This window comes from Tachyglossus aculeatus, chromosome 3 (genome assembly GCF_015852505.1).
Source record: "Tachyglossus aculeatus isolate mTacAcu1 chromosome 3, mTacAcu1.pri, whole genome shotgun sequence".
Classification (NCBI taxonomy): domain Eukaryota; kingdom Metazoa; phylum Chordata; class Mammalia; order Monotremata; family Tachyglossidae; genus Tachyglossus; species Tachyglossus aculeatus.
In genome coordinates, this window is record NC_052068.1 from 63,341,633 (window position 1) to 63,368,986 (window position 27,354).

Consider the following 27,354-nt stretch of genomic DNA (forward strand, 5'->3'; position numbering starts at 1 on the left):
CCGTTGTTGGATAGGGACTGTCTCTATATGTTGCCGATTTGTATTTCCCAAGCTCTTAATATGGTGCTCTGTACGCAGTAAACGCTCAATAAATATGATTAAATGAATGAATATAGACGATACAGAAAGGAGAACGAGGCTGGGAGAAGAGCGCTTACTGCAGGAAGGACTCTTGGAAAAGATGAGCCCCTAATAATACTTTGAAGGTGGGGAGAGTGGGAGTTTGAAATATATGGAAGGGAGTTTGTTCCAGGCCAGGGGGAGGATGTGAGAAAGGGTTGGCAGCAAGATAGAGATCGGGACATAGTGAGTAAACTGATGCTAAAGGAGTGTAATGGGCAAACTGGGCTGTAGTGGGAGGAAGGGATGAGCTGATTGAGTGCTTTAAAGCCGATGATCAGAAGGCATGTCTGTTTGAGACCCACACCTGCTCTTAATCCCAATTTTTCTTTCTTTTTCAGCACTGTGCCGGGGTGAATAAGGGCCAGGTGTCAGCAAGCTGAGTAGACGAGCACGGCACGATGTCAGGCCGAAGTGGGAAGAAGAAAATGTCCAAGCTGTCCCGCTCCGCCCGGGCAGGAGTCATCTTTCCTGTGGGGAGAATGATGCGCTACCTGAAGAAAGGAACATTTAAGTACCGGATAAGTGTTGGAGCCCCGGTTTACATGGCGGCTGTCATCGAGTACCTCGCAGGTAAGGCAAAAATGGAAGGGGAAATAAAAATGTGGTGTCTTCAGTTGATTTAATTCTTCCGTCTTCGAGCTGTGAAGGGCTCAAATCAGTTTATATCTTTCCTAGTAGAAAGAGAGAGGACCTGGGTTCTAAATCCTGGCTCCGCCACTTGTCCACTGTGTGATCTTAGGTAAGTCACTTCTCTGTGCCTTGATTCCTTCATCTGTAAAATAGGGATTTAATCCTTCTCCCTCACACTTAAATTGAGAACCTCATGTGACACAGGGACTAACCTGATTATCTTGTAATATACCGCGGTGTTTAGTGCAGTGTTTAGCCACAAGGACGTAAATACCATAATCAATCAATAAAATTTCTCTGGTGGATTAAGGGATCGTGTCAGTGGACCTAAAATGCAATTTCTGCCACTTTTTCCATTACTAAATAATTTCTGTGGCTTGAATAAAGGGTAGAGAAACAAGAGGATTAAGATGCATCTAGAATAAAGAGAAGCAGTGTGGACTAGTGGGAAGAACATGGGCGTGGGAGTAAGAGAATGTGGGTTCTAATCCTGGCTCCACCACATATCTTCTCAACCTTGAGCAAGCCAATTAACTTCTCTGTGCCTCAGTTACTTCAAAATGGGGATCAAAACTGTGAGCCCCATGTGGGACAGGGTCTGTGTCCAACCTGGTTATGTTGTATATCCCCCAGTGTTTAGAACAGTACTTGGCACATAGTAAATCCTTAACAAATACCACTATTATTAAAGTGTACATTCTTGTCACTAAGTATTTCACTGTTCCAATTTAAGTTTAAAAGGAGTTTGAGATCACCTACATTACCGATCCACTTTATAGTGAAAGCTAGTGCTTTCCTCTGACGTTCAGGATTCAATTCCATCCCCACCCCCCACCAAAAAGAAAAAAATTAACTAGGCTGGCATTGTATATTTGGCTCTTTCTTTTATCTTCATTTTGGTCAAGGTAGGTAACCGGCGTAGGGGAAATGGGCAAAAATGCATCCTTGAGTTTTCATCTGGTTACTCCTAAAGGGGGCAACTCTTTAAAGACCCTACCTGCTGCAGGTTTTTCTTTATTCAACTGCAAATTGAAAGGCCCTAGCCCTATTAAAGTTAATTGCTTTGTTGATTAGAAGTCTGGAGATAGAAGCTTGCTTGAGGGTACTTAACAGAGTTAATTGTCATCAAATGCCCTCTAGTCGTTTCCGACCCAGGTCGACTTCATGGTCACATCTTCACCAGAACTTCCCATCTTCATCTGTAGTCATTTGGGTATATAGTTCATAGATATTTCTTGGTTAAAAAGTGGTTTTCCTATTGCCTTTTTCCGCACAGTAAAAAACTTGAGTCTCTGCAGCTGTCTTTGATCAACATTTTGATCACTCTTTCCATGCCGCTGCTTCCCAACACAGGTGAATCAACTTTGATGCTTCGGTTTAGGTTTTTCCATTATGGGTAATCCTGACGAGAGAATCTCTCTGTTTCATCAGTGTACGCAAACTCTCCCGCCACGATAACGCTGTTGATTCATAGGAGAGGACTGGGTTAATTTGACTTAAAAGCAAACAGGAAAGGGAGACAGTAAGCACTTTAATACCAGAAGAAAAGAAAAGGAGCGAAAAAAAATGTCTACAGCTCAAGGTAGGCACACGGGATACTAAAGAGCCGAACTTCGATTGGGTCCAGATCCGCTGCCGCAAGGGATATTTTTTGTGTGTGGTTTTGCTTTCTAATAGCAAGGAGACTGCATGTTCAGAAAAAAAGTGAAGGTGTACCCTTTCCCACCCGGGGTTAAACTTGTGGCTTTGTTCGAGTTACTTCATTGGGGTCAAAAACAAAATTTTTTTTCCTTTGCTGACTATATACAGACTGTTTAAAGGAAAGGAGGAATGCTGTAAAACCCAACTCCAGCAGCAGTAGGAGTGGCATTTGAGCACCCATTTGTTGCTTTGTACTACAGTCAATCGTATTTATTGAGCACTTAGAGTGGAGAGCACTGTACTAAACGCTTGGGACAATACAATAATAGACACATTCCCTGCCCACAACGAACTTAATCTATAGGGGGAGGCAGCTATTAATACAAATTTAGAGTGGTGCATAAGTGCTGTGGGGCTGAAAGGGGGGGATGCATAAAGGGAGCAAGTCTGGGTGGAGCAGAAGGGAATGGGAGAAGAGGAATGGAGGGTTTAGGGAAGGTCTCTTGGAGATGTGCCTTCAAAAAGGCTTTTGAAGATGGGGGAGAGTCATTGTCTGTCGAATATGATGGCTACAGAGGGCAGGCCAGAGGCAGGAAGTAGAACTGTACTAAGCACTTAGGATATAGAAAAGTGACACTTCCTGCACATAATAAGTTTACTCTCTAGTTCCTAGACTGTAAAATCATTGTTGGCAGGGAATGTCTGTTCAGTGTTATTGTACTCTCCCAAGCCCTTAGTACAGTGCTCTGCACACTGTAAGCACAGAACTACGATTGAGTGAATAATGGGGGAGACAGACAAAAGTACTTACAAAAGCAGACATAAGCAGGCAACGTGTCTAAAAAAAACTTGGGACTGCCTGGGGAAGGAATCGCCAATCCACCACCCCTCAGTTCACCCCCAAAGTAGCAGGACAGCGATTCTGCAAGGAGTTAAGGTGTAAAGTCACCCATCAACAACTAACGACTTGATAGCGCTTGTCCTTTAACTCCGGAGAGATGCTTTAATGACGCACTAATCGCAGCTTAAAACTTGTGGATTCCCCCCGGTGGGAGCTGTTGAGTTGCCACCTGCTAGAGTAACTTGTCACAGGCCGTTGCGCCTACAGATCAGGAGCTGTAGGTCTGGACTGTCTTTCTCTTTTATACCCTAGCTCTACCATAATAATAATGGTATTTAAGCGCTTACTATGTGCCAGGCACTGTACTAAGCGCTGGGGTGGATACAAGCAAATCAGATTGGACCCAGTGCCTTGTCCCACGTGGAACTCAGACTCAAACCCATTTTACAGATGAAGTAATTGAGGCACAGAGAAGTGACTTAACCAATGTCACACAGGAGGCAAAGGGGAATTCGAACCCCTGACCTTCTAACTTCTAGGCCCGTGCTCTATCCACTATGTCATGCTGCTTCTCACCGTGTGCTTTCGGTCCCCTCCCCACCCCTTTTCCATCTTTGTCATCCTGTCCTAGCTCATCCCCATTCAACCCCTTCCTTCCCCTCACCTCCTCCCCAAGGCCTCAGCCCATAATAATAATGGCATTTTTTAAGCGCTTACTCTTCTAGACTGTGAGCCCACTGTTGGGTAGGGACCGTCTCTATATGTTGCCAACTTGTACTTCCCAAGCGCTTAGTACAGTACTCTGCACACAGTAAGCGCTCAATAAATACGATTGAATGAATGAATGCAAAGCACTGTTCTAAGCGCTGGGCGGATACAAGGTGATCAGGTTGTCCCACGGGGGGCTCACAGTTTTAATCCCCATTTTACAGATGAGGTAACTGAGGCCCAGTGAAGTGACTTGCCCAAAGTCACACAGCTGACAATTGGAGGAGTTGGGATTTGAACCCATGACCTCTGACTCCAAAGCCCACGTTCTTTCCCCGGAGCCACGCTGCTTCTCCCCGCAACTCCCTCATGGCGAAGTTTCCTTTCATTATTGACCTGATCCAGTCACTGCTTCTCCTTGCTATCACTGAAACCTGGCTTTCCCCAGGGACAGTCAGCCCTGCCGCTCTCTCCAGAGGGGCCCCTCTTCTTCTCCCACTCCCCCAGACTCACTGGAAAAGGGGAAGGAGTCGGCTTCCTCTTACTCCCCAATACCACTTTCACACCATCCCATCTCCCCATCCCTCTTTCACTTCCTTTGCCCATATCATCTGCCTTGACTGTGACTCGTATTTGGAGTGGATGGTAATCTCCCGCCCTCCAGGCCCCACCTCCAACTTTCTGAACTACTTTGATCCCTTTCTCACATTTCTTCTCTCATTCCCCATCCTTCCATTGATACTTGGGGACTTCAATAGTCGTGTGGATGGCCCCAGTGGTCCACCTCTTCTCACTCCTTTCCTCCAATGAACTGGGGCTCCACCCCATCTTACACACCCACTAATTTGGGCACACATTTGGAATTGAGAAGCGGCGTGGCTCAGTGGAAAGAACACGGGCTTGGGAGCCAGAGATTGTGGGTTCAAATCCCAGCTCTGCTGCTTGTCAGTTGTGTGACTTTAGATAAGTCACTTAACTTCTCTGTGCCTGTGACCTCATCTGTAAAATGGGGATGAAGACTGTCAGCCCCACGTGGGACAACCTGATCACCTTGTATCCTCTCCAGCTCTTAGAACAGTGCTTTACACATAGCGCTTAACAAATGCCATTATTATAACCTTCAATAACTGTTCAATTTCTACCCTCACCAGTTATGAAATTCCTTTATCTGACCACAAACTCTTCACCTGCTCTTTCCCATAAACCCACCCCCAGCAAATCTGTCCTTTTTCTCCCAGAGACCTTCCATTCTTTTGACGCCCCCCCGCCTCGCCTCCAGTAGTCTATAGCCATTCTACCCCATTTAGTCTCCATGCCTAAACTAACTTCTGATGCACAAACCGACACACTCAACACCACCTACTCTACTGAAGTCCCCTGTCCCTTCTTCAGTCTTGTACCACTAACTGGCAACCCTGGATCACCTCCCCAGTAGGCTCCCTCTGCTTCTGTGCCCGAACTGCAGATCGTTCCTGACTGTGAGCCCGTTGTTGGGTAGGGACCGTCTCTATATGTTGCCGACTTGTACTTCCCAAGCACTTAGTATAGTGCTCTGCACACAATAAGTGCTCAATAAATACGATTGAATGAATGAAATACAGAAATCTCTGACCTTGTCCACCTTAAAATTCGCCCTTATCTTCGATTCGGCCCTCTACGCTGTCCTACAACAATACTGCCCCTTCCTAATTCACTACCATCCCTCCACCAGCTGTTCCAGACATTTAACTCAAGCCTCCTGTCCCCCCACTTCCACCGTCTCTTTCCCCCAAGGACCTAACAGTGCTTTGCACGTAGTATGCGCTTAATAAATGCCGTTATTATTATTATTGTTAACCGCCCCAGTGCTTAGAATAGTGCTTTGCACATAGTAAGCGTTTAATAAATGCCATCATTATTATTATTATGGTTAACCGCCCCAGCGCTTAGAACAGTGCTTTGCACGTAGTATGCGCTTAATAAATGCCGTTATTATTATTATTTTTGTTGTTAACCGCCCCAGCGCTTAGAATAGTGCTTTGCACGTAGTAAGCGCATAATAAATGCCATTATTATTATTATTATTATTATTGTTAACTGCCCCAGCGCTTAGAACAGTGCTTTGCACATAGTATGCGCTTAATAAATGCTGTGATTATTATTATCATTATTGTTAACCGCCCCAGGGCTTAGAATAGTGCTTTACACGTAGTTAGCGCTTAATAAATGCCATCATTATTATTATTACTGTTAACCGCCCCAGCGCTTAGAACAGTGCTTTGCACGTAGTAAGCGCTTAATAAATGTCATATTATTATTCGTCAACAAAATTGAAACCATCAGGTGTTACCTCCCTAAAATCTCTCATGCTCCTCTCCAGTCCATCCTCTTCCTCCACCCTCTTCGACTCTCCCTATGCTCCCTGCAGTAACTCAAGATGAGATCTCTCGCCTCCTCTGTAAATAATAATAATGGCATTTATTAAGCACTTACTATGTGCAAAGCACTGCTCTGAGCACTGGGGATTTTGCAAGGTAATCAGGGTGTCCCAAGGGGGGCTCACAGTCTTAATCCCCATTTTACAGATGAGGGAACTGAGGCCCAGAGAAGTTAAGTGATTTGCCCAAAGTCACACAGCAGACAAGTGGCAGAGCTGGGGTTTGAACCCTTGACCTCTGACTCCAATGCCCGGGCTCTTTCCACTGAGCCACACTGCTTCTCTTAAACCTTCCATCTGTGCTTCTGCTCTTATCCTTTTTAGGCTGTTTTAAAACACTTGCCCCCTCTTTTCCCTCCATGACTGCCATCTTCAGTACAGTGCTCTGCACATAGTAAGCGCTCAATAAATACGATTGATGATGATGATGATCTTCAGATGTTCTCTTTCTAACGGCTTCTTTCCCTTGCTTTCAAACATGCCTAACCATCCCATAACCTAAAAAAAACACCAAACAAATCCTCCCTTGATCCCATGGCTCCCTCCAGGTTATCACCTCATCTCCCTCCTAGCATTTCTCTCCAAAAACTCCTTGAGAGAGCTGTTTATACCCACTATCTCCAGTTCTCACCTAGATTCCCTCCATTCTTCACTCCACAGAAACAGCCCTCTCTGAAGTAACCAGTGACCACCTTCTCGCCAAATCTGATGGCCTAAGCGTTTGGGAAAGTTTGATGTAGTAGAGATAGTAGTTGTGAGCCTTGTCCACAAAGAGCTTACAGTCTGCAAGGGGAGACAGACAATAAAATAAATTGCAGGTTGGGGAAGTAGTAGTTATAAGGATATTTACAGAGGTGTTGTGGGGCTGGGGTGAGTAGCAAATGATATATTGGTGCAGAACCTACATTAACAAATATATATATATATATATGCCTTTGAGGCAACCAGACTGGGCTTTTGTCCCCTACTTTTATCTGCCTGGGCAGAATCAACCACGCTACTGGGGATTATTGCTCCAGGAAGCCATTGGAATAAATATTCTCAGCTATGTGAAAATCTCTGGCTGCATGGACACACTCCAGCTGCCTCCGTGGCACCTTTGATCTGAAACAGGCCTGGAAAAAGTGGAACAGAAGGCTCTCCAATCCCAAATGGGTTTCACTTTCCTTTGGCCCCCAGATTCATGACTTTAAAAGGTGTTTAGAACCTGCGTAGGGTTCTGATGCAGAATAAAGGTGATATAGTCTACGATGTAGCAACAGTGTCTCACAAGGAACCTCGGCTTCATGCGGTTCCACAGGGCTGAATTTATACAACCTTCAAAAATGGGCAAAGAGTTGTTTTTTGTTTGTTTTTTAAGAGTAGTAGCATGGCTTAGTGGAAAGAGCATGGGCTTGGGAGTTAGAAGTCATGGGTTTGAATCCCGGCTCCACCACTTGTCAGCTGTGTGACCTTGGGCAAGCCACTTAACTTCTCTGTGCCTTCTCATCTGGAAAATGGGGATTATGACTGTGAGCCCCAAGTGGGACAACCTGATCACCTTGTATCTCCCCCAGTGCTTAGAACAGTGCTTCGCACATATTAAGTGCTTAACAAATACCATCACTATTATTATTATTATTTTGTTTTTTTACTTCTCAAATAGAGATACATACAAAGACTGCGATTTCCAAGCCTGAGCCTTTCACAGGGTTTTTCTAGTCAAGGCTAAATTAAATTCATTGTGGGAAGGAAACACTCTGTTGTACTGTATTTTTATGCTAACAGTGCTTTGCACTTAGTGCTTAACAAATGTCATCATTATTACTTAGTATGTGTATTAAGTATGTTCACTCATTCAATTCATTCAATCATATTTATTGAGCACTTACTGTGTGTATGAAGCGCTAGGGTAGGTCCAAGCTAATCAAGTTGGGCACAGTCCAAGTCCCAAATGGGGTTCACATCTTAATCCCCAACTGAGGCCCAGAGAGGTTAAGGGACTTGCCCAAGGTCTCCCAGCAAATAAGTAGTGTAGCCTGGATTAGAACCCAGGATTAGATTTCCAGGTCCATCTTCTATCCATTAGGCCATGCTGCTTTTCTACTGTACTTTCTCAAACACTTAGTACAGTGCTCTGCCCACAGTGATATCTCAATAAATACCATTAATTGATTTCTTTTCAACTAATACCCCTTTATGATGGAAAAAGTGTTGTGTAAGTCATTGAAAAAGATGAAATCTGATGTCTTTTCCTTGAAGATATGTTGACTGGTCAGTCAGAAGTAAATATCCCATGTTTGATCTGAAAAATGTACTGTGAGAATTCATTTTGCAGAAGTAAGGCACTTTACAGAGTTATTACTATTATTGAGAAGCAGCGTGGTTCAATGGAAAGAGCCCAGGCTTGGGAGTCAGAGGACGTGGGATCTAATCTTGGCTCCTCCACTTGTCTGCTGTGTGATCTTGGGCAAGCCATTTAACTTCTCTGTACCTCAGTTACCTCTTCTGTAAAATGGGGATTAAAACTGAGCCCCACGTGGGACCACTTGATTACCTTGTATCTATCCCAGCTCTTAGAACAGTGCCTAGCACATAGTAATAATAATAATAATGGCATTTGTTAAGCACTTACTATGTGCAGAGCTCTGTTCTAAGCACTGGGGGGGATACAAGGTGATAAGTGCTTAACAGATACCACAATTACTATTACTGTATTAAGTGCTAATTTCGGGGTGACCTGAGCATGGAGTCGTTATTGATTAAACCATTGAGATGTGGTTTATACTTAGAGCATTACTAACTATTCCTTTAATTTTCATTTTACTAAGTTTTTATTTTTTGGAGTCCATGCTAATACACTTCTGTTAAGCAATGGTATATATTCAGTGCCAGCTACACAGTACTAAATATTTGGGAAAGACCAAAAGAGGTAAGAAGCAGTTGTTGCCTTCAAGGAGTTTATAAGTGATGATGATGGTATTTGTTAAGCGCTTACTATCTGCCAAGCACTGTTCTAAGCGCTGGGGTAGATACAAGGTAATCAGGTTGTCCCACGTGGGGCTGACAGTCTTAATCCCCACTTTACAGATGAGGGAACTGAGGCACAGAAGAGTTAAGTGACTTGCCCAAAGTCACACAGCTGGCAAGTGGTGGAGCGGGGATTAGAACCCACAACCTCTGATTCCCAAATGTGTGCTCTTTCCACTAAGACACGCTGCTTCTTACAGGGAAGACAGACACAAAGTAATTTAAAGATGGGAGAAGAAGGGAATGGAGGGATGAGTAAGTGCTTAACTAGCATAATATGCTAGCTGATAAGTATAATTGTACGGAATGGCCCTGTTTCAATCAATCAATCAATCAATCATATTTATTGAGCGCTTACTGTGAACTCCTCCGGGCAGGGAGCATGTCTATCAAAGCTACTGTCAGTCCTGTCCCGAGCACCTAATAGAGTGCTTGGCATGCTATTAAATTGGCCCGGAGTGCCCAAGTCCTGCGATCGGTAATTGAAAGGGTGTGATCTGGGGCAATGAAAGCTCCACAGAAGAATTGCTACTTGGAGGAGGTGGGATTTCAGAAGAACTATGAAGATGGGGAAAAATTGAGTCTGGGGAATTTGAAGTGGGGAGAGGCTCCAGTCCCCAAGAAAAAGGGCGGGAGCTAAGGGTTGGCATCGTTTTTCTATGACCTTGCAGATGTCTGTGTTTTCATAGATGTGTTCTGTACTTAGGTTTGGAGTTTTAAATTTGACCTCATCTATTCAATCGTTTCCGTAGCACCAGAGTGAGCACAACATTATTTTGTCTAAAGTTATACAAAGTAGTTCTCTGTTCTTTTCTCAGTTGAGATATTGGGGGTACTGAGAGGTCTTCATCTTCTGTTAAAAAAAAGCCTTCAAGCTAATCCAATAAGGATTTTTGATGATTATCTTTTTAAAAGATTATCTTTTTAACTTCTCTGAGCCTGTTACCTCATCTGTAAAATGAGGATTAAGACTGTGAACCCCACGTGGGACAACTTGATCACCCTGTATCCCCCCCAGCGCTTAGACCAGTGCTTTGTATATAGTAAGTGCTTAACAAATGCCATTATTATTATTATTAAAACTAATAATATTAATTATGGCATTTGTTAAACACTTATGAGGTGTCAGGCATTATACTAAGCACTGGGGTGGATACAAACCAATTGGATTGGACATAATCCCTGTTCCATGTGGGGCTCACAGTCTCAATCTCCATTTTATATATGAGGTCACTGAGGCACAGAGGAAGTGAAACGACTCGCCCAAGGTCATACAGCAAACAAGTGGAAGAGCAGGGATTAGAACCCTTGACCTTCTGACTCCCAGGAGGGTGTTTCATCCACTACACCATACTGCTTAGAAGGTCATGAGTTCTAATCCTGCCTCTGCCACCTGTCTGCAGTGTGACCTTGAGCAGGTTGCTTCATTTCTCTGTACCTCAGTGACCTTATCTGTAAAATGGGGATTAAAACTGCGTCCATGGGACAACCTGATTACTTTGTATCTACCCCAGCAGTGCTCAGCACATGGTAAGTGCTTAACAAATACCATTATAATTATCATTCTAATGATAACACCTCTTCTAGACTGCAAGCCCACTGTTGGGTAGGGACCATCTCTATATGTTGCCAGCTTGTACTTCCAAAGCGCTTAGTACAGTGTTCTGCACACAGTAAGTGCTCAATAAATACGATTGAATGAATGAATGAATCATTACTATTATTAAGCGCTTAACAAATACCACAGTTATTCTCTTGAAACAGAAAGTTACAGGAAAATATCTGAGAGAAATGGGCCCATGGCAATGTGAAAGGGCCTAGTGACAAGTTTCCGTCCACTTCTCCCTCCACTGATGTTCTTGGAACAGTGGGAAAGCAGGAGAAGTCAGCTCAGGGTTTGTCTCTGTCCCAAAGTTTGGCAGGTCATGAAGAATAAGGTAGTGGCTTTTCCCAGAGGGATAGCTCCCTTCCAGGCTTCTCTCACCTCCCCCTCCTCCCAACACCTTGCTTATTTTCCCAGTCCCCTCCTTCACCCATAAACCTCAGGAAGCCCCTATTCCCATTTCAACTTCTGCTACTGTGGCTGAGGTTGTAAGGCAGCTTGTTGGAGGGGTTTTTTTCAGGGAATCTGCCTTCAAGAGGGAGAGCAGTGTGGCTCAGTGGAAAGAGCCCGGGCTTGGGAATCATCAGAGGTCATGGGTTCTAATCCCGGCTCCGCCACTTGTCAGCTGTGTGACTTTGGGCAAGCCACTTAACTTCTCTGTACCTCAGTTCCCTCATCTGTAAAATGGGGATTAAGACTGTGAGCCCCACGTGGGACAACCTTGAATATCTTGTATCCTCCCCAGTGCTTAGAACAGTACTTGGCACATAGTAAGCACTTAACAAATACCACTATTATTATTATTATTATTATTATTATTATTATTATTATTATATACCAGCCCTGTGGAAAGCAGGCTGATAATGTGGGAAAACTAACAATTTTAGAAGCCCATGAATATTTGCCCATCATTCCCAAAATTGCCAGTATTGTAATGACAGTGCAGTGTATGACAGGAAGTATGTGAACACTCAGTTCTTTCATAATGTGTGCTTTCACAACATGTTTTGAAAACACCATCAGGGGATTAGGGAACATTCTTCTGGTGATGCATGTTAATCTTGGTAGGATGTGATGCTGTTGGAAGAAAAGGTTGTGTGCGGTAGAAAAACAGGTTGATTTACTGGAAAGAGCATGGGCCCAGGAGTCAGAGGACCTGGGCTCTAATCCCAGCTCCTCCACTTGTCTGCTGTGTGACCTTGGACAAGTCACTTCACTTCTCTGAGCCTCAGTTACCTCATCGTGAAATGGGGATTAAGACAGGGACTGTGTGCAAACTGATTGTCTTGTATCTACCCCAGTGCTTAACAGAGTGCCTGGCACTTAGTAAGCACTTAGCAAACACCATTAATTTGAAAAAGAATGCAATGTAAGAATGTAACTCCCATTCTAATCGGAGAATTGAGGGTAAGTACGGTGTCATTTCAGCAATGTACATATCAGTACATTCTTACTCCTCTCCAGGTCCTCTAGATCTTTGGCTTAAACAGATTTGAATGAAAATCTGATTAAGGCTTCAGGCCCCCGAAAGAAGACCTGACAGGAAGGAGTACCAACACTGGTGCTGCTTCATTACAGTCATTCTGCCATATTTGAGTGCATATTGTGTGCAGAGCACTGTACTAAGTGCTTGGAAGAGTACGGAAGAGTACAATATAATAAACAGACACAACCCCTGTCCACAACGAGCTTGCAGTCTAGAGGGGGACTGTAAGGACATCTATCAGCCCTCATGACTTAGTGGAAAGAGCCCGGGCTTGGGAATCAGAGGACGTAGGTTCTAATCCCGGCTCTGCCACTTGCCTGCTATGTGACCTTAGGCAAGCCATTTAACTTCTCTGTGCCTCAGTTCCCTCATCTGTAAAATGGGGATTAAGACTATGAGCCCCACGTGGGGCAACCTGATTACCTTGTATCCATCCCAGTGCTTAGAACAGTGCTTGGCACATAGTAAGTGCTTAACAAATACCATTATTATTATTATCATTATTATTATCTGACACTAGCAGCTCTTAGGTACTAAGTTGCTTTCTCCTCCTTGTCATTTATTGTAATGTCTGCCTTTCCCACCAGATTGTAAGCTCCTTGAGGACAGGATTCATGTCTGTTAGCTCTACTGTCCCAAGTGTTTAAGTTCTGTGCTCTGCACAAGCTGTGTATTCAATAATATTGATTGATTACAGGCTTGGCCCTTTCACTGATGCTCATGTTTTGTGCCATTGTGTTTGCAGCTGAAATTCTAGAACTGGCTGGGAATGCAGCAAGGGACAACAAAAAGGCAAGAATTGCCCCCAGACACATCCTCCTGGCAGTTGCTAATGATGAGGAACTGAACCAGGTATGTCCAGAGCATTCAAATTAATGGGGAACGGGACAGTTTTATCTGACTGATCCACAGTGATTGCTCTATTTTCTAATCCTGCACGGTCTATTTGGATAAAAGAGAACTCTGCTAATGTCATAGGAATGGGCAAAAGTCTCCTAGCTATACAATAATTCAGATATAAAAATAAAATATCATATTTCTTCAAGAACTGATAGCACACACCCCTTGTTTGCCCATCTCTGAAACCTTGTTATTCATCTGTACTCTAACAGAAATGAGCGGGTGTTATCAGGTGAGAGTGAAAACCCATAATTAAGGGCACTTAAAAAATTCTCTTGCCAAAATTATTCTTGTTTAAGATTGGCTTTCTAAGGCAAATCCAAGTAGACTCTACCAAATCTATGGTAGCATACTCTAGCGTATTGTACACTTAGTACAGTGCTCTGCACACAGTGAGCACTTAATACATTTGACAGGGACTATTCAGATGTTTCCCACGTGAATCTGTATCCTTTAAGCACTTAATATTATAATATTATTTACCCTACCCTCAACCCCAGAGCACATATGTACATGTCCAAAATTTATTTACTCAAATTAATGTCTGCCTCCCCATCTAGACTGAAAGCTCCTTGTGGACAGGGAACATGCCTACCAACTCTATTTATTCATACATTTGTATTTATTGAGCACTTACTGTGTGCAGAGCACTGTACTTGGGAAGTACAAGCTGGCAACATATAGAGATGGTCCCTACCCAACAACAGGCTCACAGTCTAGAATGGGGAGACAGACAATAAAACATGTAGACAGGTGTCAAAGTCGTCAGAACAAATAGAATTAAAGCTATAGGCATATCATTAACAAAATAGAATAGTAAATATGTACAAGTAAAATAGAGTAATAAATCTGTACAAATATATAAACAAGTGCTGTGGAGAGGGGAAGGTGGTAGGGCGGGGGGATGGGGAGGAGGAGAGGAAAAAGGGGGCTCAGTCTGGAGGAGGTGAGCTCTCAGCAGGGCTTTGAAGGGAGGAAGAGAGCTAGCTTGGTGGATGTGTGGAGGGAGGGCATTCCGGGCCAGGGGGAGGACGTGGGCCGGGGGTCGACGGCGGGACGGGCGAGAACGAGGCCCGGTGAGGTGGTTAGTGGCGGCAGAGGAGCGGAGGGTGCGGGCTGGGCTGGAGAAGGAGAGAAGGGAGGGGAGGTAGGAGGGGGCCAGGGGATGGACAGCCTTGAAGCCGAGAGTGAGGAGTTAAACTCTCCCAAGTGCTTACCACGATGCTCCTCACAGTGTAAGTGCTCAATAAAAATGATTGATTAACTCAGGGCTAAATTAGGCTGTTCCTAGTCGGGCACTTCCAGCCTTTGAAGTCATGTAGAATTAAAAAAAAGTAAAATTACATATTGAGTCATTGCACCTCTTTTGGTGCCATTTAAACTCTGGGTTCACAATAACTAAAGTTCTCTTTGAAATCCACATGGGTATTCATTTTATTGCAATGTTCTGGCACTAATCAATCTGGCTTGGGAATCTACTTCTATTTTTTTTTTTTTTGCTGTGGATTTAGGGATAATGCTCTCAACCCTCTGTCACATCTGTCATTCTACAGCCTGAGCCATCATTTTTAGTTTCATTCTTTCCAACCTCTTTGTTTAGTCTTGGATTAAGGCTTTCAAAGTATCCGGAAGCCTGCCTGGAAACTGTAAAAGTGGAAGAGGAGAAAATGCATTTAATGCCCACTTTGGTGTTTAATATGTACAATTAAACTCCTGGGTAAAGCAAAGGAACCACTCGGGAGCATGGCTTTTGGCCATCAATTCACATTCACCTGAAGTCTCAATCAATTGACCATTCAGACATATTTATTGAGCATTGACTGTGTGCAGAGCACTGTACTGAGCGCTTAGAAGAGTTCAAAGATGAGAGAACAAAGTTGGTAGACACATCTCCTGCCACAGGGAGCTTGCAGTCTAGAGGGGAGGCAGACATTAATATAAATGTTACAGATCTGTACATAAATGTTGTGGTGCAGAGGGTTGGGTGAATAAAGGATGCAAACCCAAATGCAAGGGTGGTAGTGACGGGAATGGAAAAGGAGGAAATGAAGACTCAGTTGGGGAAGGCCTCTCAGAGAAGATAATAATAATAATAATAATGGCATTTATTAAGCTCTCAGTATATGCAAAGCACTGTTCTAAGAGCTGGGGAGGTTACAAGGTGACCAGGTTGTCCCACGGGGGGCTCACAGTCTTCATCCCCATTGTACAGATGAGGGAACTGAGGCACAGAGAAGTGAAGTGACTTGTCCAAAGTCACACAGCTGATAAGTGGCAGAGCCGGGAGTCAAACCCATGACCTCTGACTCCAAAGCCTGTGGTCTTTCCACTGAGCCATGCTGCTTCTCTTAATGTGATCTTAATATGGCTTTGTAGGTGGGGAAAGTGATGGTCAGTCCTCTCCTCCTCCCCATCCCCCCGCCCTACCTCCTTCCCCTCCCCACAGCACCTGTATATGTGTTTGTACAGCTTTATTACTCTATTTTACTTGTACATATTTACTATTCTATTTATTTTATTTTGTTAATATGTTTTGTTTTGTTGTCTGTCTCCCCCTTCTAGACTGTGAGCCCGTTGTCGGGTAGGGACCGTCTCTATATGTTGCCAACTTGTACTTCCCAAGCGCTTAGTACAGTGCTCTGCACACAGTAAGTGCTCAATAAATGATTGAATGAATGAATGAAGGGAGGGAGGGAATTTCAGGCCAAAGGGAGGATGTCGGCTAGGGATCAGCAATACATTGACAAGATCGAGGCCCAGTGAGTAGGTTGGCATTAGAGGACCAAAATGTGGGAGGAGAGAAGTGTGGTAAGACTGTGAGGGGAAAGTCTCAGTCTCTTTCACTTTGTCCCATCAGCTGCTAAAAGGAGTGACCATAGCAAGCGGAGGCGTCCTGCCCAGAATTCACCCCGAACTGCTGGCTAAAAAACGAGGTGCCAAAGGCAAGTCTGAAACTATCCTTTCCCCTCCCCCAGAGAAAAGAGGGAGGAAATCTATGTCAAGCAAAAAGGGTGGAAAGAAAGGAAAGGCTGCCAAACCCCGGACATCCAAAAAGGTAAGTGGATTCCGAACTTTGTCAGTGGAGGAAACTAGTAGAATTCATGGAAAATATTAGGAGGAGCAAAAGGTGAAAGCCTTGCCAACTTTTCTTAAAGACTGATGGAAAGCCAGGAATGGGGAAAAAGTGACAAAGATTAGTAAGTAGGGAAATGCATGATGAATCACAATCCATCACAGAGACCGTATTGAACCCCAAACATTGACCGTCATTTAGGTTTCCATATTCCCTTCCAAACACTAAAGTAACAGTAGTAGCGGCGGGATTTATTGAGCACCCACGTGGTGTGGTGTGTTTTATTAGGTGCTCGGGAAGGTACGGAATCACCAAGTGACACATTCTCTGCCCTAAAGGAGCTTACTCTTTAATGACTGTATCTTAGACCCAAACTCTCCCTTACCCTCTCTTTTCCAAAGCTTTAAGTTTTCTCACAGAAAGCCATCATAGAACAGATGGTATGGCACTTAAAATACCTCCTTAGGCCCTCGGGGGCAAGGAGAAATCCTGGCAGTGGAACGGCCGAGTTCTTCCTGCCCTCACACTGATTTTGTGAGATTATCTCTACTCCCAGGAGACAGCCTGAAACCAAACTTTGAACTGTAGCAGGTCAGCTTGTAAGCCCCACGGAGCTATATCATATAGTAATAATAATAATAATGATATTTAAGTGTTTACTATGAGCCAGGCACTGTTCTAAGTGCTGGGATGGTTACAAGCAAATCGGGTTGGACAAAGTCCCTGTCCCACGAGGGGCTCACAGTCTTAATCCCCATTTTACAGACGAGGGAACTGAGGCACAGAGAAATTGTGACTTGCCCAGGGTCTCACAGCAGGCAAATGGTGGAGCTGGAGTTTCGTTTTGTTGTCTGTCTCCCCCCCCTTCTAGACTGTGAGCCCATTGTCGGGTAGGGATCGTCTCTATATTTTGCTGATTTGTACTTCCCAAGCGCTTAGTACAGTGCTCTGCACACAGTAAGCACTCAATAAATACGATTGAATGAACCCAGGTCCTTCTGATTCCCAGGCCCAGATTCTATCCACTAGCCCATACTGCTTTTTCTATCAAACCTAAGCAGATCCCTGATGGGGTCACACTCACTGTCACACCCCTTCTCCCCCCACAGCTTTAAGGCTGTCTTGATCCCAGGGCTCATAGCACAATGGGGAGGGTACCTCCTTGCCTGAGAATGGTGATTTGGTCCATGCCCGCTTGTAGTAATAATTATAATAATATAATATAATAATAATTATGATATTTGTTAAGCCCTTACTATGTGCCGAGCACTGTACTAAGTACTGGGATGCATATAAGCAAATCAGGTTGGATTTTCTTCTTAGATTGTGAGCCCCATGTGGGACCTGATTATTTTGTATCTACCCCTGCGCTTAGTCCAGTCTTTTAGACTGTGAGCCCACTGTTGGGTAGGGACTGTCTCTATATGTTGCCAACTTATACTTCCCAAGCGCTTAGTACAGTGCTCTGCACACAGTAAGTGCTCAATAAATACAATTGATTGATACAAAGTAAGTGCTTTATCATGTGCCACAGTCGTTATTATCATTAACAAAGGTGCAAAGGATGGGCATAAATAAGTACTTAAATGCTGAAGTAAGTCCGTAGGACTCAGCTTATTCCACAGGGCACCTGGCTGGGCTTCCCTCACTTCCTTTCCAGTGTCCCCAACTGCATCCTTAATGACAGAAGACAAGGGAGACAACCCCCAGTCCAGAGCGCATTCCTCCAGGCCAGGCCAACACACTTTCCCTCTTAATAATCATACTGAGAGAGGACAGCTTCAGACCTGTCCTAGAAATGGACTTAGCAGATGGCACATAGCCCTATCTCTCCTCCAGCCAGAACTGGTAGCAGCAGAGGGGAAATGAAACAGTCAGTCGTATTTATTGAGCACTTACTGTGTGCAGAGCACTGTACTAAGTGCTTGGGAGAGTACAGTGCAACAATGAACAGACACATTCCCTCCCAATCCCAATGTGCTTAGAGTTTAAAGGGCAGAGAGTAGAGCAAGAGCCAGGAGCATGAACTGGAAAGCCAGAGCCGCAACTAAGGGCTAGTGGTCTTTCGTGATCATACATCAGCCCAATCGGGCAGAAACACTTAAATATTATTCCCTCTAGACTGTAAGCTCATTGTGGGCAAGGGATGTGTCTGTTTATTGTTGTATTGTACTCTCCCAAGCACTTAATACAATGCCCCCCACACGGTAAGCGCTCAATAAATACGATTGAATGAATGAACATGAACCAAACCCCTAAATTAGTTTCTTAGAGATGGGCAAGACTGGAAATAGTTTCCCTGCTCGCCCCTCTCTAGCCCCATAAATTGGTAGAAATTGTCAGCTCTCGATGATGATGGTAAAATGTCTATTACTTTTGAAACACTCTTGTCTTCTAAATGAAAAGCATTCGGAGTTTCCTTTTGCAGATCATTTCTAGCTTGTCTCTTTCCTTTGTGTCAACAGTCCAAGCCAAAAGATAATGATAAAGAAGGAACCTCAAATTCTACATCTGAAGATGGGCCTGGGGATGGATTCACCATCTTATCTTCCAAGAGCTTAGTTCTAGGGCAGAAGGTAACAAAGTCATCATAATATGCTGCAGTAAAATCCAATTTTATTAACCTGACTTTCTAGACCTATGATCTCTTAGCATTTTTTTCAAAGCACTTTCAAACTAAAATCCTCTCTAAAATCTCTGTGTCCTAGAAGTAGGTTGGATGTCCATTCCAATAAGTAGAAATCATCAAGATGTAAGAAGTAAATAACTGTAGTGATTTTCAATCTATCCTTATCCTTAATGATAGCCAAGGACATTAAATTAGCTCACTGTTTAGGTCCTCACCTTTTCATTGATTATAAATTCTCACATAGTTTTATTGAGTCCAACCCATTTCCTCATCCTACTCCCTGCTCCCAAATATCAGGGAAAATCAAGTCCAGGGAACCGCAAAATAATAATTACTCTAAATGTGATATTTCTTAAACATTTACTATGTGCACTGTTCACTATGCATAGTGACCCCCCCCCCCCCCATTTCATCATCCTACCCTCCCCCTGCCCCTGAGAATCAGGGAAAATCAAGTTCAAGGAACCAAAAAATCATAATTATTATGTGTCACACATAGTCTCTATCCCACATGGGACTCTTGGTCCAAGTAGGAGGAAGAATGGCTATTTGGTCCTCATTTTACAGATGAGGAAACTGAGCCACAGAGACATTAAGAGGCTTGACCAAGGTCACACAAGAGGCAAGGGGCAGAGCCAGGATTAGAACCTAGGTCCTCTGTTTCCCAGGCCCATGCTCTTTCCACTAGGCCATACTGCTTCCCATTAAAAAGTCAAAATTGGATTCTGGTCCTCAACATCCAGCCCTGGTGTTTTTGCTTTTAAATTTCCATCGTTAAAAGGGTTGAAGTAATTCACGATGTGTTCATTTGGATTGAATCTTTTTCCTACTTTCCACCATGCAGCTGTCCTTAACCCAGAGTGACATCAGCCATATTGGCTCCATGAGAGTAGAAGGTATTGTCCACCCGACCACAGCAGAAATCGACCTCAAGGAAGACATAGGTAAGACTCTGGAAGGAGAAATAGGGGGTGGGAGGGAGGTGAAGGAATGTCCTGGGACCATAGTGGGTATGAGGGAAATTTTGATCTCCTTCCATGGAGCCCTTAGAAGATAGCATAGGCAGAAATCTGTCTAGGATGTTGAAGGGCAGTGCCGCTCGTGAAAGGGAGAAGGCTAAGAGGCTCCTGAAGAGCCACTCCAGACTTACGACTCCAGGTTCCTGAAGTGCTGTGGCCATTGAACTATTTACACACTCTTCCCACAAATGCACAGGAACAGGGCTGACACTCGTTCACTGCCAGCATGGACAGAGGGTGCAAAGTTGTGGTGGTAAACACATTATTGTCCAAATAGACGATGTGTGGAGACGTTTTTTGTTTTTGATTTTTCCTGTTCGGGTACCTACATTTGGCTCTTTTGGGATAGTATAGGACTGAAAAAGGAGGGCAAATGATTTAGAAGATCTTCTGGCCATGCTCGTGGGAGATGTAGAAGTAGCATGGCTTAGTGGATACAGCACAGGCCTGGGAGTTAGAAGGATCTGAGCTCTAATCCTGACTCCACTGCTTGTCTGTTGTGTGACCTTGAGTAAGTCACTTCACTTCTCTGTGCCTCAGTTACCTCATCTGTGAAATGGGGATTAAGACTGTGAGTCCCATGTGGGACACAGATTGTGTCCAGTTTGACAGTCTCTACCCCACCATTTAGTAGAGTGCCTGGCACATACCGTTTAACAAATGCCATTTTTAAAAAATGTAGTCTCTGCAGACTGCTTCCCATCCTTGTGGCTGCGATAATAATAATTATGGTATTTAAGTGCTTACTATGTGCCAAGCACCGTTCTAAGTGCTGGGGTAGATACAAAGTAATCAGGTTGTCCCACGTGGGGCTGTGATGCATGGTAGTACTTTGTGTGTCTGCATTGGATATGTTGCTGGTGACATTTGCGGAATTTTTAATTTCACCTGTCTCTCACTTAACAAAATAGTCTTTACTTACTGTGTGTCAAGCACTGTACTAAGCTCTGGGGTAGATTCAAGATAATTGGATGCAGTCCCCTGTCCCACAAGGGCCTCGCAGTCTATATAGGGGGGAGTAGGATTTAATCCCCATTTTACAGATGATAAAATTGAGGCACAGAGAAACTAAGTGAATTTCCTAAAGTGGCACAGTGGGCAAATGGCACAGGCAAGACTAAAGCCCAGGTCCTCTAACTCCTGGTCCATGGTCTTTCCCCTAGGCCACCTTGCTCCATCTATGGAATATTGGAATATTTAATCTATGGAAATTCTTGGTTGACTCAGCTGCTTTTAGAATATTCCTGTTCACCAAACCTCAATTCAGAAAAAAATAATTCTAAGTCCTCTGATGGTAGCAAGTTTTGAAGAGTATAACAATATAAGAGGGCTAAGAACCTCCTCCCACAATGTTTGTTTCCAAATAGCTTGTTGTTGGCAGGGAATGTGTCTGTTTATTGTTTTATTGTATTCTCCTAGGTGCTTAATATAAGAGAAGCAGCGAGGTCTAGTAGCCTGGGAGTCAGAAGGTTCCGGGTTCTAATCCTGACTCCAGAACTTATTTGCTGTGTGGCCCTGGGCACGCCACTTTGCTTCTCTGTGACTCAGTTACCTCATCTCTAAAATGGGTGTTAAGACTGTGAACCCCATGCGGGGCAGGGACTCTGTCATCATCAATCGTATTTACTGAGTGCTTACTGTGTGCAGAGCACTGTACTAAGCGCTTGGGAAGTACAAATTGGCAAAATATAGAGACAGTCCCTGCCCAACAGTGGGCTCACAGTCTAGCCTGATTTGCTTGTATTCACCCCAGTGCTTAGTACAGTGCCTTGCATATAGTAAGCAATTAACTACCATAATTATTGCTATTAGTAGTAGTAGTACAGTGCTTTACACACAGTAACCGCTCAATAAATAGGATTGAATGGATGAAATCAGATCAGTAAAAATCTTACAGTAAAGGCAGTGTGACAACGGGCCAACTTCATTCTCCAGGTTCTCAGGACCAAGCCGAACCTAGAAAAATAATCCCCTGGATCATCCAGGTCTTTGGTATCCGAGAGAGACCCCGGGAGTCACACTGCCAACGCTGGCATCTATCACTGCCTCTCTCCACTTATGCCACCTCAACCAGAGGCACGGCCCATGAGCCTTCCTCACTGTCCCAAAGACCCATGGAGATGTCTCTGGCTGAGAAGACTGTTTCTAGACTGTGAGCCCACTGTTGGATAGGGACCGTCTCTATATGTTGCTGACTTGTACTTCCCAAGCGCTCAGTCTAGTGCTCTGCACACAGCGCTCAATAAATGCAATTGAATGAATGAATGATTGAGGAGAGTTAGGGGTAGGAGGAAGGCCTCTCAGGTCTCCAGACCTCCTGCGGAGCGGCTTCTGTTTCCTTCTGGAGAGCTCATGTTCCTGGAACTTGCACTGCCCACCCGTAAACCCCTGCCACGTCTGAGAATTGTATAGTCCCAGGAAGAAATCAGGTTTGAGGTAAAAACCATCCCCGGCCAAAATGGTCTGGAATCCTGCAGACCCATGTGGTCGGGGCTCTGTCACACGTGGATTTCATGTAACCTTTCTCTCCTGGCAAGGCGTTTACTTTGTCCTTCTTTTTCGATGAGAAAAATACAACGAGGTTTTCTGCGAGTGAATAAAATGAGCAATCCCTCTTTTTCCTTTTGCAGGTAAAGCCCTGGAAAAGGCGGGTGGGAGAGAGTTCTTGGACACGGTGAAGGAACTCCGTAAATCTCAAGGACCGTTGGAAGTTGCTGAAGGTAAAAGGAGGGAGATGGTGGACCGAACAATATTTCCAATCAATCAATCAATTGTATTTATTGAGCGCTTACTGTGTGCAGAGCACTGTACTAAGAGCTTGGGAAGTACAAGTTGGCAACATATAGAGACAGTCCCTACCCAACAGTGGGCTCACAGTCTAGAAGGGGGAGACAGAGAACAAAACCAAACATATTAACCAAATAAAATAAATAGAATAGATATGTACAAGTAAAATAAGAATCCTTGAATGCACTATGTCCCTCTCTCCCAGCAACCCAGATTTGGGGTCTACTTTCGCCTTTAGGACACTGTTCCGTCTGCAAACATTAATAAAGTGATGAAGCTCCTTGTGGGCAGAGAACATGTCTACCAGCTGATATATTGCACTCTCCCAAGTGCTTAGTAAAGTGCTGTGCACTCAATAGGAGCTCAAAAAATAACCCTAATTAATTGATGAAGGTAATCAGGGGACTGTTTATCTAGAATCGGTGCTATCCCTTAAGACTGTAAGCTCTTCTATTTGACTGTCATCTCCTTGAGAGCAAGCATGGAAAGAGCATGGTCCTGAGAGTCAGAGGACCTAGGTTCTAATCCTGCCTCTGCCACTTGTCTGTTGCGTACCCTTGGGTGAGTCACTTAATGTCTCTGTGCCTCAGTTCTCTCATTTGTAAAATGAAGATTAAGACTGCAAGTGCCATGTCAGACAGGAACTGTGTCCCAGCCAATCATTTTGTATCTATCCCAAAGTGTAGTACAGTGCCTAGCAAGTAAGTGCTTAATACCATTAAAAAACAATACAGCCATTTGCACACAACTGCTCAGTAAATACCCCTGATTGATTGATTTGACTATGGATTTTTCCCCTGGAAAGAGATGCAAATATTCCACAAAGACCTGCTTTCAGAGCTGAAAAATCCCACATCCTTGGGACAACATATTGCTAGGTAGATCCAAATCCATCTGTGTGTCCAAAACAATGTGAGGTCTTTCAAGTACAAATTTGAAAAGGTGCTACTGCATTAAGTTTTTCTTCTCAGATGAATTTGAATCTGAAGGGTGAGGTTTGTTTAGATACAATTCAAAGCTGTGGATGTGGGCATGGTTGGGAGAAATGTCTTTCCATTAGAATAATTCCAGACATGAATAACTTAACTATATGTACTGATATACCTTTTGGGTCTCTTAATGACTCCCATTGAAGTTATGAGGACAAATGACAAAGATCTCACAATCTGCAACCAAAATTTTCTTAATTGTAACCTCCACCGAGTTAGATTGCACTTCTTTGGACCTCTGATTTTCCTAGGAGAATGTGACTTTATAAAAAGCTGAGACTCGAGCTCTCGGGGCCCATTCTAATAAAGGGAAATGAAAACGTGCATTTGATGTTCTGTTGCAAGCTTCTTGATCTGTAGGCTGTTATTTGCAACTTTACATCAATGCATGTATGTTTGGAATTCTTCCTGTGCCTCAGTTACCTCATCTGTAAAATAGGGATTCATTCAATCATATTTATTGAGCGCTTACTGTGTGGATTAATACTGCAAGCCCCATGGGGGACTTGGACTGTGTCCAACCTGAGTACCTTGTATCTATCACGGCACTTAGTACAGTGCCTGGCACAGTAAGCATTTAAATATTAACCAACCATATTATACTGTACTCTTCCAGGTGCTGAGCACAATGCCCTGTACACACTAAGTGCTCCATAAATACAACTGATTGATTGTCCCGTTCCCAGATCAGAGGCGTGACACCTCCCTCCCCCTGAGCACCTTACTCATTTCCAAGGAAATAACTCAGCTTAGGGGAGATCTTCTGTTAAGGTTATAGTTTAGGAATAAAATGTTTCAGCCCCATAGGGCAGCTGGATATTACAGAATCCAAATCACTGTGGGCAGGGAACGTGTCTACTAACTCTATTATATAGTACTCTCCGAGTGCTCTGCATACAGTAAGTGCTCAATAAATATGGTTGTATATTACCAAAAAAAGCAAAGTGTTTTGGGTGGGTAAAAATTAACGATCATGAGGAAGAGGCAAGGATGAACTCTGTGTCTGCATGAGCAATAGAAAATTAAAGCATTTATTATAAGTCCATCTACAAGAATATTGCTCATTCGTTCATTGTCATATTTACTGAGCACTTACTGTGTGCAGAGCACTGTACTAAGTTCTTGGGAGAACGCAGTATAACAATAAGCAAACACATTCCCTGCCCACAGTGAGCTTACAGCTTAGAGGGAGCGTCACAGTGCTACAGAGGGAGTTAGACCCAGTCCCAGGGGCCTGGGAATTTACAGTCTAAACAATGATACCACTGTGGAGAAACAAATTAAGCGCCCTCAGATAATTGGTTATTTGAACCTCCAAGCTACTGGGTCAACGGACACACACTGGATCTTCCATCATGTGGGCTTGGAGAAACAGCATGGCTTAGTGGATAGAGCACGGGCCTGGTGTTAGATAGACCTGAGTTCTAAACCCAGCTCCATCATTTGTCTACTCTGTGACTTTGGGCAAGTCACAAACTTCCTGTGCCTCAGTTACCTCATCTGTAAAATAGGGATTCACTCAATCGTATTTATTGAGCGCTTACTGTGTGGATTAATACTGCAAGCCCCATGTGGGACTTGGACTGTGTCCAACCTGAGTAGCTTGTATCTATCATGGCACTTAGTACAGTGCCTGGTGCAGTAAGCATTTAAATATTAAAAGAAAAAATAAAAAGGAAGTCCGGAGCTCACTAGAAAATAGGTTCCGATAACCCCGGCTGGGAAGAGTTTAGCTTGAGGGGAATCAGTGAAGGGGCCCGGGCTAACACATAGGGCTAACCACTGCTGCCTTCTCTCTCTCAGCCGCTATCAGCCAGTCCAGTGGGCTAGCAGCCAAGTTTGTCATCCATTGTCACATCCCTCAGTGGGGTTCAGACAAGTGTGAAGAACAACTTGAGGAGACGATCAAGAACTGCTTATCAGCCGCAGAAGATAAGAAACTGAAGTCTGTGGCTTTCCCACCTTTCCCCAGTGGCAGGTAAGTCTGCCGGAGAAGTTGCTTAGTATGACATTTGTCCATTTTTCAACCCCCGTCGGATGCTGGGAGCAGCCGCTGTTCTTATCAGGGACTATCTGCGAGAGAACTTCAGACAATTTGATTCTCTTCCTGTACGATCTACAGAGGGAAAATGACCCCTCTCCTTAAAAATTGGGCCCTGGTGGATTCTAATCCCAGCTCCACCATACGCTTGCTGTGTGACCTTGGGCAAGTCACATAAATTCTATGTGCCTCAGTTACTTTGCCTGTAAAATGGGGATTAAGACCTTGAGCCCTATGTGGGACAGGTACTGTGTCCAACCTGATTAGCTTTTATCTACCCCAGTGCTTAGTACAGTGCCTGGTATGTAGTAAGTACTTAAACACCATTAAAAAAAATCAGGACCAAATCCTTCAGTTTAAGAGGATAAAAGTCTCTGCCTTTCTTAGCCCAGGAATCCTGGGATTGTTGAACAGTTCTCCTTCCCCGTGAATGGTTTTAGGGCCAGGAGGGACTAAGATGGAGATTCAGTCACAGTGCTTGGTGTCAGAAGTCCGTAAGTATCGGGGTAGTAATAGTAATAATAATAATAATGATGATATTTGGTAGTCCTTGGTCCTGTGATATAAGGATGGCACGGAGAGTCAGGAGAACCAGGTTCTAGCCCTAGCTCTGCCACTTTCATGCTGTGTGAACTGGGGGAAGTCACTTAATTTCTGTGTCTCAGTTTCTTTGACTGTAAGATATCTCCCTCTTACACTGGGAACCCTTTGTGGGACCAGGACTGTGTCCAATCTGATTATCTTGTATAATAATAATTGCGGTATTCGTTAAGCGCTTACTATGTGCCAGGCACTTAGCCCTGGGTGGATATAAGCACATCAGGTTAGACACCCAAGGGCTTAGTTTAGTGCACATAAAAATGCTCGATGTGTTTTTAATAATAAGACTTTAATAATAAGAATCCACCAGTACTTGGGTATGGGAGAGTTTGCAGGTCAAACCACTCTCACATGTGATTGTTAATCAGGTGCTTTTGAAACCAGTATTTTCTTTTAAATCATCAACACCAAACAACCTCATCCATGCTGACCCCTCTCTCCTGTCTTAGTCAATGATCCAGGATGAATAAGTAGAGGAGCAGCATGACCCGGTGGAAAGAGCATGGGTTTGAGAGTCAGAGGAACTGGGTTCTAATCCTGACTCCACCAGGTGCCTGCTGTTTGTCTTTGGGCAAGTCACTTAACTTCTCTGTGCCTGTTACCTCATTCATTCATTCAATCCTATTTATTGAGCACTTACTGTGTACAGAGCACTGTACTAAGCGCTTGGGAAGTACAAATCAGCAACATATAGAGACGGTCCCTACCCCACAATGGGCTCATCTACAAAATGGGGATTCAATACCTGTTCTCCTTCCTACTTAAACTGTGAGCCCCGTGCGGGGCAGGGACTGTGTCCGGCCTGATTATCCCGTATCGTCCCCAATGCTTAGAAAAGTGTTTGACACATAGAAAGTGC

The 27,354-nt window shown here is 44.0% G+C and overlaps 1 protein-coding gene across 1 annotated transcript in view; it reads left to right on the top strand.

Moving 5' to 3' along the window:
- Positions 1 to 464: 464 nt before the first annotated feature.
- LOC119925875 (core histone macro-H2A.2) overlaps positions 465 to 27,354 on the top strand; it is a 29,962-nt gene continuing 3,072 nt past the window's right edge. Inside the window, exons 1-7 of the mRNA XM_038744376.1 lie at positions 465 to 693; positions 13,203 to 13,309; positions 16,215 to 16,412; positions 18,896 to 19,006; positions 19,904 to 20,003; positions 22,709 to 22,798; positions 25,658 to 25,832. Of these exons, the coding sequence (XP_038600304.1) occupies positions 522 to 693; positions 13,203 to 13,309; positions 16,215 to 16,412; positions 18,896 to 19,006; positions 19,904 to 20,003; positions 22,709 to 22,798; positions 25,658 to 25,832 (953 nt within the window). The 5' untranslated portion in view covers positions 465 to 521. The remainder of the gene's footprint in view (positions 694 to 13,202; positions 13,310 to 16,214; positions 16,413 to 18,895; positions 19,007 to 19,903; positions 20,004 to 22,708; positions 22,799 to 25,657; positions 25,833 to 27,354) is intronic.